We start from the raw sequence: 12612 nt of genomic DNA, 5'->3' as shown, positions 1-12612 counted from the left end.
ATGTCGTCAGTTTAACATTTAATGAATGCATGACATTATCGGCAAACAACGACAATACCAATGATCATTTAATTTGATTTAAATTTTGTTATTTTATTGTATTTTTAGGCGTTCAATTGCCGCATAGAGTACTAATGAATCGATTGCGATGGCAGTTCGAAACATTTCCATACTCATCAACTGAATCAATTTGCATATTTAAAACGGCACTGACATTTATAGACTCAATCTTCGAAATCTGGGGACCATTACTAACGAGTAAATTATTTTCGTATAATAATTTCGAAGATTGAATTTTTTCGGTCACTTTGATTTAAGAACTAAAGCCTATTTTTTTGTAGACCGATATTTGTTGTGCAATTCTCACGGATCAACTGAAATCAGCGATGTGACGTATTTTGTGGAATAGAGCAATTACTCAAGTACAGAGATATTCCGATCGGTTCTCTCATATTCAATTCTAACGTTTATATTCTCAATGATAAAATGAAACCAGTCAAAATTGGTGAAACCGGTGAACTGTTTGTGTCCGGTGCAAATTTGGCTCACATTTCTATTGTTTTCACTTCGTATCATCTGCTGACGATATCCAGATGAGCTGTAATATCCAGATGACAACAGCTAAATATACTGTCTGGTTTCATTAAAATTTTATTTTCATTCTTGCTTTTGCAAATTAGAAAGTCGTATCATTTTCCAGAACAGAGAAGAAAAAGAAGTATAACTTAATCTTGCTTGACCTTACAATAACCGAAAATGTCTTATCACTGTGAACTGTGTATGAATATGACATAATTGTGTAAACAAACACTGTAAAACGCAATTAAAAACACAAAATAAGAATATTGTGACATTATTATTATCAATTTATTTGAAAAAAAAAAAAAAAAAAAATCTTTGATATTCTGCGATTCACTATGTTTATTCGAGTGTATTAAATAACTTCCGTCAAAACAATACAGTTGTGGTTCAAACCTAAAACTATTCAAGCTATCTCTTTTAAATCATCAAAAATTCAATTTAACTATTGAATATTTTTGGTTTGTGCCATTGTATCCCATATAAATCATTTGAGGAGAAATTTTGTCGATGGCGGGACTGTGCGGAGTTCGGCGGTGATAGCATTCAAATACACAGAGCTTGTATGTCATCTCCGCCAATCTCCGCACAGTCCCGCCATCGTCAAAACTACTCCGCAAATGAATCATATGGGTACCACTTTCTAGTCTTAAATGTCATACCCAAATTATTTTGATGCGTAAAATTCTTATTGCAAATCGAATAAAACGAATGAAAAGACGACGCGAATCCATCCAGAAAAGATTGAGTTAAACAAAATATTTTCTTTTCTCATTTCAGGTCATACTGCTTTGTTTTTTTCATCTACCTTTTACCTTGAACAATGAAGTTATTAACTGTCTTCATTCTATACTTTGCTGTCTTTGTGACCAGTGGCCGTCAAGGTAAATTTCATTCAACAAGAAAATTATTAGCTATCAAGGCTGTCAAAGAAAGTTCTTTCGTTCTTTTGTAACAAAAAATGTTGTTATTTTGTCCGTTCGTTCGTAGAAATACAAATTTTTTTATCGTTCGTTTGTTCGTTTGTGGGAAAATATGAAAATGATATGACCGCCTAAGAAAAAAGTACTATTTTTCGTTAGTCTCAAAAAAAGAATATATTTTTGCTTACAGGAAAAGATCGCTTTAGGCTCCATTTTCTAGACGTCCGATTATATTAAATCGGCTACCATTTTTTTATGATTGGTGAATTTTCAAAAATTGTTGTCGTGCTACGATGATATTTTAAATTTAATTTAATTTTTTGTGTTTTTCGTCTTTCAACGTACTTCGATCATACAAAAATCAATGAATTTAACTCGTTTTTGTGCTCAAAAATTTTTCAAATTGCTTTTGCTATCAATTCTAGTTATTCGAAAGAACGTTTGCAGACAACACCAATTGCGAACAAAAAATATAAAATTAAGTAAAGAAAAATTGAATAAAATAGCAGACAGTTGATTATTTCGTGACTTCCAGTTGCTTTCAACCACTTTCAACTCCTGTTTAAAACGATTCCAATTTCTTCTAATATTTCTAGTATCGTTCTAATTTTACCTAATAAATTATGGAGGTTCACCCCAAGTGAATTTCTGATGAAATTGAATGCATATCAATTGTAAACTAACGAATTTTGATCAATTCTAGTCACTCGATTGAGGCGAGCCGAAAACGAGTAAGTAGTAATTACTAAGTACAAGTGTTTTTACAACCAATAAATAACTGAAACACCGTTTTCATTTATTCATGATCTTTAAAAAAACCTTCACTGCAGAGAACCATGGGAAGTATTTCACAACGCTGTTCAACATGGTAAGCAATGAAAATCTGTGCGATTTATTTTGATTTTATCCTTAAACATTTCTGGACAATACGTTTGAAACCGTTTATCGCTCTACGCAGGTGATGTGCAAATAATCGAAGAACTAATAAGAAATGGAAAGGATGTGAATATCAGAAATCGTTATGGCTCCTCACCTTTAGTTAAAGCTGCTGAATACGGTAATTTCATACATATTTTCACACCAAATACAAAGAATAGCAAAATGTTTGAATCTCTTTTCCTTCAGGTCAATTTAATGTAGTAGAACTGTTGATAAGGAGTGGTGCTGACATTAATTGGAAAAATAACGACGGCAATAGTCCGCTGTTAGCAGCTTCTATTGAATGTAATCAAAAAGCAACACAAAAATGCAATTTATCCAGCCTTTATTGCAATTTATCAAAATCATTTTTGTAGGCCACGAGCGAATTGTGGAATTATTGCTTAGAAATGGGGCCAATGTCAACATTCAAGATAACGAAGGAACGACGCCATTGATTATGGCTTCGTTCAAGGGTAGAACAATTGAAATTGATGTCACTTTTTTCAAACCGTAAACATTTTTAAAATATTCGAATCTCTATTTCGTCAGGTCGATATGATATAGTTGAACTGTTGATAAGAACTGGCGCTGATATTAATTTAAAAGATAACGACGGAGAAAGTGCAATTTACACTGCCGCATTTTATGGTAATCAAAAATTTAAATATGTTCAATTTTTTTTCGCTTACAAAATATTGCAAAAAAATATATAAAAATATATGAAAATATGATTATTTTTAATTTAGGTCATGACCGTGTCGTTCAAATATTGATTCATAAAGGTGCAGATGTAAACATTACAGACAAGGACCGATTTACACCAATACATGTAGCTGCACAGGAAGGTAATGTGAAATTCAATTAATTTTCTATAATAAATGTTAAAAATATTTATATATCAAAATAATTTTCGTAGGTCATAAGCGAACTGTGGAACTGTTACTTAAAAATCGGGCTAATGTCAACAGTCAAAATAACGAAGGAAAGACGCCTTTGATTTTTGCTTCGCAATATGGTAGTGTAATTGAAATTGATGTCACTTCTTTCAAACCGTCAAAATGTTATACATTTTCGAATCTCCACAGGTCGAGATAATGTAATTGAACTGTTGTTAAGGAATGGTGGTGACATGAATTTGAAAGATAACTACGGCCAAAATGCAATTTATGCAGCCTCTCTTAATGGTAACAAACTTTTTTATTTTTTTTTTTATGTTTTCTTTCGCACAGTACGTGTGAAAGAAAGTTCATTTCTAATTGTATGATATTTTTACTATATTAAGGTCATCAGCGTGTCGTTGAAATATTAATTGCAAAAGGTGCCAATGTAAATGTCACAGAAAACGACGGCTTTACACCAATACATGCAGCCGCTAAAAAAGGTGAATTAAAATCAATTTTCTATAGACAACAAAAGTTCCAAAATATTTATATCAAAAACATTGCTCATAGGTCATGAGGGAATTGTGGATTTGTTGCTTAAAAATGGGGCTAATGTCAACAGTCAAAGTAACGATGGATCATCGCCATTGTACATGGCCGCATTTAATGGTAATCAAAAATATAAATAAATGTTCAATGTTTTTTCTTCTCTTACACAATATTGCAAAGAAAGCCCATTTCCAATTAGAATAAATGGAAGAATATGAATTGTTTTTATCAAATTAAGGTCACGATCGTGTCGTTAAAATATTATTTGCAAAAGGCGCAAATGTAAACATTATAGACAAGGACGGATTTACACCAATACATGTAGCCGCTAAAAATGGTAATTTAAATTCAGTCAATTTTCTATAGATAACAAATGTTCCAAAATATTTGTATCAAAATCATTTCTCGTAGGTCATGAGGGAGTTATGAAACTGTTGCTTAAAAATGGGGCCAATGTCAACAGTCAAACTAACAAAGGAACAACGCCTTTGATTTACGCTTCATACAGAGGAAGTACAGTTGAAATTGATATCACTTTTGTCAAACCGTCAAAATGCTATAAATGTTTGAATCTCTTTTCCTTCAGGTCCATCTAATGTAGTCGAATTGTTGATAAGATATGGTGCTGATATTAATTTAAAAGATAACCACGGACAAAGTGCAATTTACATTGCTGCATTTTATGGTAATCAAAAATTTAAATATGTTCAATGTTTTTTTTCGCTTACATAATATTGCAAAAAAATTGGAATGTATGTAAGAATACGATTTTTTTTTAAAAATCAAATTAAGGTCATGAGCGTGTCGTTGAAATATTAATCGAAAGAGGTGCAGATGTAAGCATTAGAAAAAAGGACGGATTTACACCAATAATTATCGCTGCTCAGGAAGGTAATTTGAAATTCAATCAATTTTCAGTACAAAACAAAAGATCCAAAATATTTGTATCAAAACCATTTTCGTAGGCCATGAGAGAGTTGTGGATTTGTTGCTTAAAAATGGGGTTAATGCCAACAGTCAAAATAACGAAGGAGCGACGCCTTTGATTTTGGCTTCGTTCAAAGGTAGTACGATTGAAATTGATATGACCTCTTTCAAACCGTTAAAATGTTATACATTTTTGAATCTCTATTTCCACAGGCCGAGATGATGTAGTTGAACTGTTAATAAGGAGTGGTGCAAATATTAGTTTGAAAAATAACTACGGAGAAAGTGCAATTTATTTGGCCGCATTTAAGGGTAATCAAAAATTAAAATATGTTCAATATTTTTTTTCGTTTAAAAAATACTGCAAAGAAAGCCAATTTCGAACTGAAATGTATGTAAGAATATGAATATTTTTATCAAATTAAGGCCATGAGCGTGTCGTTAAAATATTAATCGAAAGAGGTGCAGATGTAAACATTAGAACAAAGGACGGATTTACACCAATACATGCAGCTGCTCAGGAAGGTAATTTAAACTCAATCAATTTTCTATAGATAACAAACGTTCCAAAATATTTATATCAAAATCGTTGTCGTAGGTCATAAGCGAATTGTGGAATTGTTACTTAGAAATGGGACTAATGTTAACAGTCAAAGTAACAAAAAAACGACACCTTTGATTGTGGCTTCGCAATTAAGTACTACAATTGAAATTGATGTCACTTCTGAAACCATCAAAATGTTACAAATTTTTTAATCTGTATTTCCACAGGCCGAGATGATGTGGTTGAACTGTTGATAAAGAATGGTGCTGACATTAGTTTGAAAAATAACTACGGCGAAAGTCCAATTTACATGGCCGCATTTAAGGGTAATCAAAAATTTAAATATGTTCAATGTTTTTTTTTCGCTTACGCAATATTGCAAAAAGAGCCCAATTCCAATTGAAATGTATATGAGAATATAATTATTTTTAATTAAGGTCATGAACGTGTTGTTGAAATATTAGTCGAAAAAGGTGCAGATGTGAATATTATAAACATGGGCGGATTTACACCATTACATGCAGCCGCACAGGAAGGTAATTTGAAATTCAATCAATTTTCTGTATACCTAACAAATGTTCAAAAATATTTATATATCAACATCATTTTCGTAGGTTTTAACCTAATTGTGGAACTGTTACTTAAAAATGGGGCTAATGTTAACAGTCAAAATAACCAAGGAGCGACGCCTTTCACGTTGGCATCACAAAATGGTAATACAATTGAAAGTGAAATTTGATGCCACTTCTTTCAAACCGTAAAATTTTACAAATATCTCTACTTCCACAGGTCATGATCATGTAGTTGAACTATTGAGAAGAAATGGTGCTGACATTAATTTGGGAAATAACAACGGCTAAAGATCAATTTTGACCACCCTTTATGGTCGTAACCAGTTCATTCAAATTTAAATACTTTAAATGTTTTGTTTTTCGCACTGTATGTGTGAAATAAAGCCCATTTCTAATTCAAATGTATGTGAGAATATTGTTTGAATTCTACAATACTTTTATCGATTTTGTTTGTCATTCACTTTACATTTCCTATATTTGTTTATGTATCTTTTCCTATTCTATTTTGCTGACTATATAAAACATTGAACTATTTTACTATATATTACTACTTTTTTATGTATTAACCTATTTCCTGATTGTAAACCATATAAATACCGAATGAAAATTTAATAAAATCAGTTTTTTCATATCACTCGCTCTGACTTTTCATTTGGATTTTATCACCCAGGTGAGAGTTAACAAATTTGATTTCTTCATCAAATTAACGTGCATATGCTTGAAATACTTGCAGTAGAAAAAAGTGTGAAATGTATTTATACCATTTCGGTATAAAATAAAATTGTTGCTTAAATAAAATGTCTTACATCCGTAAGATGAACATCCACACCATGAATTATTCGTACAACATACATATCTTATTACAATATCATATAGGCATGACTTTCATACAACAATTAAATTTTTTGTGATTTTTTCAAAGAAACTGTATCGAGTATTGATTTTATCTCAAATCTAATGTCGGATTTGCGTTTTCTCGTGCCAAAAAACCCCGCATTACACATTTCAAACTTTGATTTACGCCTATGGGGAAAAATTTATCAAATTAACACATTTTTACATACCATACCCCTAAGGGGTAACCCCTTGGGTACACCATGTATACACCGATGCACGAATATTGCTCAAAAACAATACCAGCCAATTCTTCGCAATCCCCCAATAACCCTGTAAAATCAGATTTGGATTCACTTTTCTCTGAGAAGAGTTATCGTGCTAACAAATTACCCATTGATTTTTTGCGTTGCTTCTCTTTACCCAAAACGCGTAAAAACCGATTTTTAGCGATTTCAAAATTTTGGGGTGATTGCAATACTTTACTGCACACAGTGGGTGTGCGGAAAAGTAAAAGTGTTTCAAAAATTATTTGTATTGAAAAAGCGATGTCACATTCAGTTTTCTCGTGAATTCAAATTTAAGTAAAAGATACGTATTAAATGCATGTTGTGGATCACAGTGCGAAAAAGTTCATCTTACGGATGTAAAACATTTTATTTTCGGTTGAATTTGGTGTCTTAATTTGCAACTCTTGCATTATTGATGACAAACACATACAGAGAACGAAAAAAATAGAAAGAAGTGGGGAAAGAGAAAGGGAAAACGATAAAAAGAAAGAGAAATATTTGGTTGTTAAAAATGCGCATACGAATCAATGGTGTAGAAACATTCCGACTATACGGAGTTCAGTAAACGTTCTTCATCGATCAGTAAAATTGCGACTGATTCGAGTGATTAATTTGACTTTTGTTATTATTGCTATTGAATGCTTGATAAAGAGACAAAAATTCTTCGCAATTAAGTGTCATTTTTTTACATTAATTAGAGTAGAACGATGATTTACATTGACTATTACTTTACTGTTCTCTAAATGCGAAATTACAATCGTACGCAAACTAATTTGGTGCGAAAAAATGTAAAAAATCCAGTTTTCGTTCATTCCGTGTATTCGAACTGGAATTCGATGACCTGTTTTATTATTATATAGTGCACATTTGCATTTGATTTTATGTAAATTTATATTGTGTCGTCGTCTCTTCAAAATTGTAATGTGGTTTTGTTACATGCTAGTGCCGAAGGTCACTGACAAATGTGGGGAATGTGTGATTAAATAATGCATCGATCGATACCATTCGACTTGAAATACTGATTTTTGTTTTTAGTTCCAATCAAACCATCAGTGAACATTGAATTGTTCGCCAAAGTGGCCATACATACCATTTAAACTAAATACGAATAAAAAGTGAAAAGTCCGAAGTGTAAAATGAATAAATTAACGCCACTTGAAATAAATGATTTTTGGTCTGATGATTCAATTCCGGATTCAACGCCAATGCGTGATTTTTATCGCGGAAAAGTGATTCTATTAACCGGTGGCACGGGATTCCTTGGACAAATATACGTGGAGAAACTATTGCGGTAAGTGCAATGGAAGTGATGATCAAATGATTCATTTTATTTGAACGAGTGTATCTCTCTTTTCAAAGATGCGAAGTAAAAATGTTGTACGTGTTGACCCGTCCAAAGAAAGGAAAATCCGCAATGGAACGTTTGTGCGATTTGTATTCGGGGCCATTGTTTGTTCTGCTACAGAAAATCGATCCGAATTACATGGATCGTGTACGTGCCATTGATGGAAATACACGTGAACTAAAAGTCGGTCTAACCGATGAAATTCGCAGCACACTCACAGATAGTGTTAATATTATTTTGCATGCAGCAGCTGGTATTGTCGCCATGTTTAAAATAAATTATTGATTTTTTAAGATATTTTACGAGAAAAATGTAATAATTTCAGACGTTCGCTTTGATAATACATTGAAAGAGTTAAGTTTGGTAAATCTACGTGGTACACGTGAACTGCTTAAGTTGGCCGAAGAATGTAAACATTTGGAAATGTTTGCGTATATTTCCACCGCATTTTCGCATTGTGTCCGAAAATACATTGAAGAAAAATTCTATGAAGCACCCATTGATCCAGAGGATATGATCAGAATCGCTGAACACTTTGAAGATCATAATGAAGATGAATCAGTTCTGGACATTATCACCGAAAGTTTTGTTTGGCCATGGCCAAACACCTACTCATTTTCAAAGGTACTTTTTTGCGAGAATTTGTTTTGTATTTTTCATTAAATCTTCACCCATTTTTTCTTCAATATTCTCCTTCTTTTTTTATCAATTCGGATATGTCGGCCATGAATTTTAGGCTCTTTCTGAGGAATTAATGCGCCAGTATGGACAGCGTATTCCGATTGTCGTTATTCGGCCCTCAATTGGTAATAAGTCTTTTTCACAGTTTTGAGTCTTCTGTTTGAAATTCAAAGTTTTGAATTAAACAATGTATTTTTAAATGCGAAAAACCTATTTACCAATTTTGTTCAAAATTTAGTAATTGCCACACATGAAGATCCGATTCCAGCCTGGTGCAATGTGAGAACCAAAAATCGGCGTTTTCAATTCATTTTTATCGAATAAAATAATGTATATTTTCAGAATATATACGGATTGAATGGAATGTTGGTGGCATGTGGTCTTGGTTTCTTACGAATTATGGTATTCGATCGGGATCTAAAGGGTGATATAATTTGTGCGGACTTTGTAACAAATTCTACATTGGCTGCCATTTGGGATCGATACAATGAATTGTAAATTAATATCAAAAAGTGATTTCTATGTAAAAAACCGCGATGAAAAAATCATTTTCCATCACTTTTCTCCTAGAAAATTATTGAATTCAACAAAGGAAGCTATCGCAGATGTAAGCAAAAGTGGTGGAATAGTTAGCGACGCCAATTCTGATCAGTTGACGGAGATAGAGTCCAAAGTATATAATGTGACGTCAAAAGATGATGAAGTTACTTGGGGTAAATGATGCAAAAAGTCTCTGTCCACCCATATAACTCATTTGCGGAGTAATTTTGTCGATGGCGGGACTGTGTGGAGTTCGGCGGAGATAGTATGCAAATGCTGTGTATACGAGTGCAACAGCATTCTTTGCTATTCATAGATTTATTTTGTCCAAACGAACATCTTAGTAGCCGTACACGCAGCTAAGGTACTAATCATCTGCGTAAGAATGATACACATAGAAGTGCTGTTACCCTCGCACACACAGAGTTTGTATGTCATCTCCGCCAAACTCCGCACAGTCCCGCCATCGTCCAAATTACTCCGCAAATGATTTATATGGGCAGAGATGGACAACAGATTTTATATTAAAGAATTTTGCACGCGATTTGTTAACTTTCGATCGATTATATGAAAAAGACTCACCGAGAGAGAGGAGAAATAATATCAATTCAAACCTTAGTTTTGTCCGCCGAACTATGTAGCGGACGAATCTAAAATAGTTCCGTGTAAATTGTCTGCTTGAAATTTGTCTCCTTACTCGCACTCGTTCGGTCTTTTATTCCCTTTTCATATTTTCACTTCATTTCGATGACCAACGTATTATTATTATTTGTGTTATTAAACAGTATTAATATCTTTGGACGCGGAAATGATGAGAAATGGTTCAAAATTATGAAATTTGTCCGGCTCCTAAGACTGCGTCTTATCCGCCGCGGATGAATATTACCGGACAAATTTCTGCTATTGTTGCATACTAACTGAAGAAACTCAACAAAATATACCAAAATTGTTTTACTTTAAGGTCATATCAGTGATACCATGCGTGATATGTTGATTATGTATCCAACCACAAAGAGTATCTGGTGCCATTTGACCAATACAACTCGTTACCGGATCATGGAGTTCTTTTTGGTAATATTGTATCATGCGATTCCTGGTTTAATCTTCGATTTTGTTTTGAAATTCACAAAGAATCCGCGTCGTCTAATGCCACTGTATCGCAAAACACATCTTTTTATGGTACGATATCATTTTTTGATAAAACCCAGACACTTCAAGCAATTCATTTAAAAATTATTTCTTTCATTTCCAGGTGAAATTACGATATTTCATGACGCAACAATGGACATTTTGCAATAAAAATATGTACGCCGTTTATGAAAGGTAACCGATTGATCATTTTTAGTAATGGCATGGAGAAAATTATAGAAGCCGCTCTTACCAGAGCCATTTCAATCACGTTTTCGATAATAAATGTTCTTTTTTGTGTGCAGAATGTGTGACCATGATAAAGCCTACTTTCCCAGTGACGTCCGAAACTTCCAATGGGATGCATATTGTTACAACTATAATTTGGGATTGCTTCGTTACATTGGCAACGAAACGATTGAAGATTTCGAACCTGCGCGTCGGCGCATGCGTAAATTTCACATTGCTCATTTGTTCGTGCTTGCCATTTACTACACGCTACTTGCTTTACTTTACTATTATCTGGGAAGATTATTTGGCATCAACAATTTAATCAGCTCACAAATTCAACGAATCAATGATTCGTTTTAATAAAGATTAAGAAATGATGTTAGTTTTGTTGTTCCCCTTTTTCGATGAAATTTGGTAAAATTTTAAAAATAAAAAAGAAACGAGTCATATTTGAAAAAAAAGTAAACTACTTAATTCAACGAATTGAAATTATTTAATTATGAAGAAAGTTTTTGTACTGAATTGAAAAAGAGGTAAAATTTAAAACCATTCTCCAGAGCGGGTAATCAAATTTCTCGGACCCCTGGTCAGAAAATATGACGGCAGAGCAAAATATTAAAAATTAATATTTTGTTCCTCACTGACCAGAGGAACTGACCTCACTGTGCCTCCGGCTCCTCATAACACTCACATATGTTGCTTTGACAAACAGTCTCTGATTTAAAAAAAAGCTCGTATCACTTATCACGAATTTTAAATGGACTATGACGTGAATTTGCTGGCAATCGTAAGGTTTCCTTTTCGACGATTATTATTCTTGTTGTAATTTCATATCACTGGGTTTTTCCGAATTTCATAAATTTCAAACAATAATAAAACCAACGAGTAAAATGTGTTGTCATTTCATAAAAAACGATTAAACTTTAAAAAAATAACAAAAATCTTTATTGTTTTTTTATTCAAATTATTTTATAAACATATTTCATGAAAAATAAAACCAATCCGTCCAGATGTCATGTTTTTAACTAACAACTAAGGCATAACATTCTTAAATCTCTCTATATAATGAATTTGTTGGTTTCGGAATAACCCCGTTCGGCCACACGATCGGTTCAATCCAATCCAAATAGTATGCGACTCTTGTGTAAATTCCCGGTAATGCAGCGCAACCAATGCCATATGAAACGACGCCAACAATCGTTACTGATGCCTGCAATGGATTACTAATATGAAGAGGTCCACCGGAGTCACCCTGGCAACTATCATTCTTTCCATTTGGATCGTATGCGCAATATTGACTTTGACCAATATTTTGAAGACCCGGTTCCTTCGTAAATTGTTGATATTCTTTAAACAATTCATTGCATTCCGTGAGTGGAACTGTCTGAAGTTGGGCTTTTAGCAAATCGTTTGACCTATGAGATGCCGTCCCTTTGAAGAAAAAAACCGTTTTTTGAATAAAAGTAAATGAAATTACTCTTTTCCTTCAGAACAAACCTTCTGGTACGGTACTGCCCCAGCCTGTAACGACTAGTTTTACATCGGGATGTTCATCCCGAAGATCTGTGTGAAGACAGGCCGGCCAAATTTCACTCGAAAATTGAATCATTGTACTAGTTTTAATCAGAGCATGTATTGCGGCTTGCTATAAGCTGCTTGCTTGCCTG

At 33.3% G+C, this 12612-nt stretch overlaps 3 protein-coding genes across 7 annotated transcripts; 2 read left to right on the top strand and 1 right to left on the bottom strand.

Annotated features, from left to right (window-relative positions):
- The first annotated feature begins 112 nt into the window (after positions 1 to 112).
- On the top strand, positions 113 to 6403 carry LOC116347747 (ankyrin-3-like). Of its 5 annotated transcripts, XM_031778461.1 has the most exons (26): positions 113 to 258; positions 342 to 422; positions 1360 to 1463; positions 2206 to 2233; positions 2333 to 2370; positions 2461 to 2559; positions 2628 to 2726; positions 2798 to 2896; positions 2973 to 3071; positions 3170 to 3268; positions 3340 to 3438; positions 3509 to 3607; positions 3706 to 3804; positions 3875 to 3973; positions 4092 to 4190; positions 4265 to 4366; positions 4440 to 4538; positions 4646 to 4744; positions 4819 to 4917; positions 4994 to 5092; positions 5207 to 5305; positions 5379 to 5477; positions 5552 to 5650; positions 5762 to 5860; positions 5939 to 6037; positions 6114 to 6403. In XM_031778461.1, exons 3-26 carry the CDS (start codon positions 1403 to 1405, stop codon positions 6182 to 6184), a joined length of 2181 nt encoding a protein of 726 aa, XP_031634321.1. In that variant the 5' UTR covers positions 113 to 258; positions 342 to 422; positions 1360 to 1402; the 3' UTR covers positions 6185 to 6403. The 5 variants fall into 5 exon arrangements, with proteins under 5 accessions (XP_031634321.1, XP_031634322.1, XP_031634323.1 ...); XM_031778462.1 differs by lacking the exon at positions 342 to 422; XM_031778463.1 differs by lacking the exons at positions 113 to 258; positions 342 to 422 and adding an exon at positions 950 to 1040 and having other exon boundaries at positions 4265 to 4363.
- Positions 6404 to 6530: 127 nt separating this feature from the next.
- On the top strand, positions 6531 to 11383 carry LOC116347746 (fatty acyl-CoA reductase wat-like). The gene is made up of 11 exons (XM_031778459.1): positions 6531 to 6566; positions 8056 to 8311; positions 8380 to 8618; positions 8691 to 8989; positions 9102 to 9171; positions 9285 to 9325; positions 9389 to 9540; positions 9617 to 9759; positions 10548 to 10765; positions 10839 to 10909; positions 11020 to 11383. The coding sequence occupies exons 2-11, from the start codon at positions 8157 to 8159 to the stop codon at positions 11303 to 11305; spliced, it is 1674 nt and encodes a 557-aa protein (XP_031634319.1). The 5' UTR covers positions 6531 to 6566; positions 8056 to 8156; the 3' UTR covers positions 11306 to 11383.
- Positions 11384 to 11867: 484 nt separating this feature from the next.
- LOC116347750 (serine protease persephone-like) lies at positions 11868 to 12585 on the bottom strand. Its single transcript, XM_031778465.1, has 2 exons — positions 12443 to 12585; positions 11868 to 12376 (listed from the first exon to the last, which is right to left on the bottom strand). The coding sequence occupies exons 1-2, from the start codon at positions 12552 to 12554 to the stop codon at positions 11994 to 11996; spliced, it is 495 nt and encodes a 164-aa protein (XP_031634325.1). The 5' UTR covers positions 12555 to 12585; the 3' UTR covers positions 11868 to 11993.
- Between the last annotated feature and the right edge of the window lie 27 nt (positions 12586 to 12612).

This window comes from Contarinia nasturtii, unplaced genomic scaffold, assembly GCF_009176525.2.
Source record: "Contarinia nasturtii isolate CC-2019 unplaced genomic scaffold, AAFC_CNas_1.1 Cnas_scaffold_2091, whole genome shotgun sequence".
NCBI lineage: Eukaryota > Metazoa > Arthropoda > Insecta > Diptera > Cecidomyiidae > Contarinia > Contarinia nasturtii.
The sequence above is the reverse complement of the archived record's forward strand: the minus strand, read 5'-3'. Positions and strand labels throughout refer to the sequence as shown.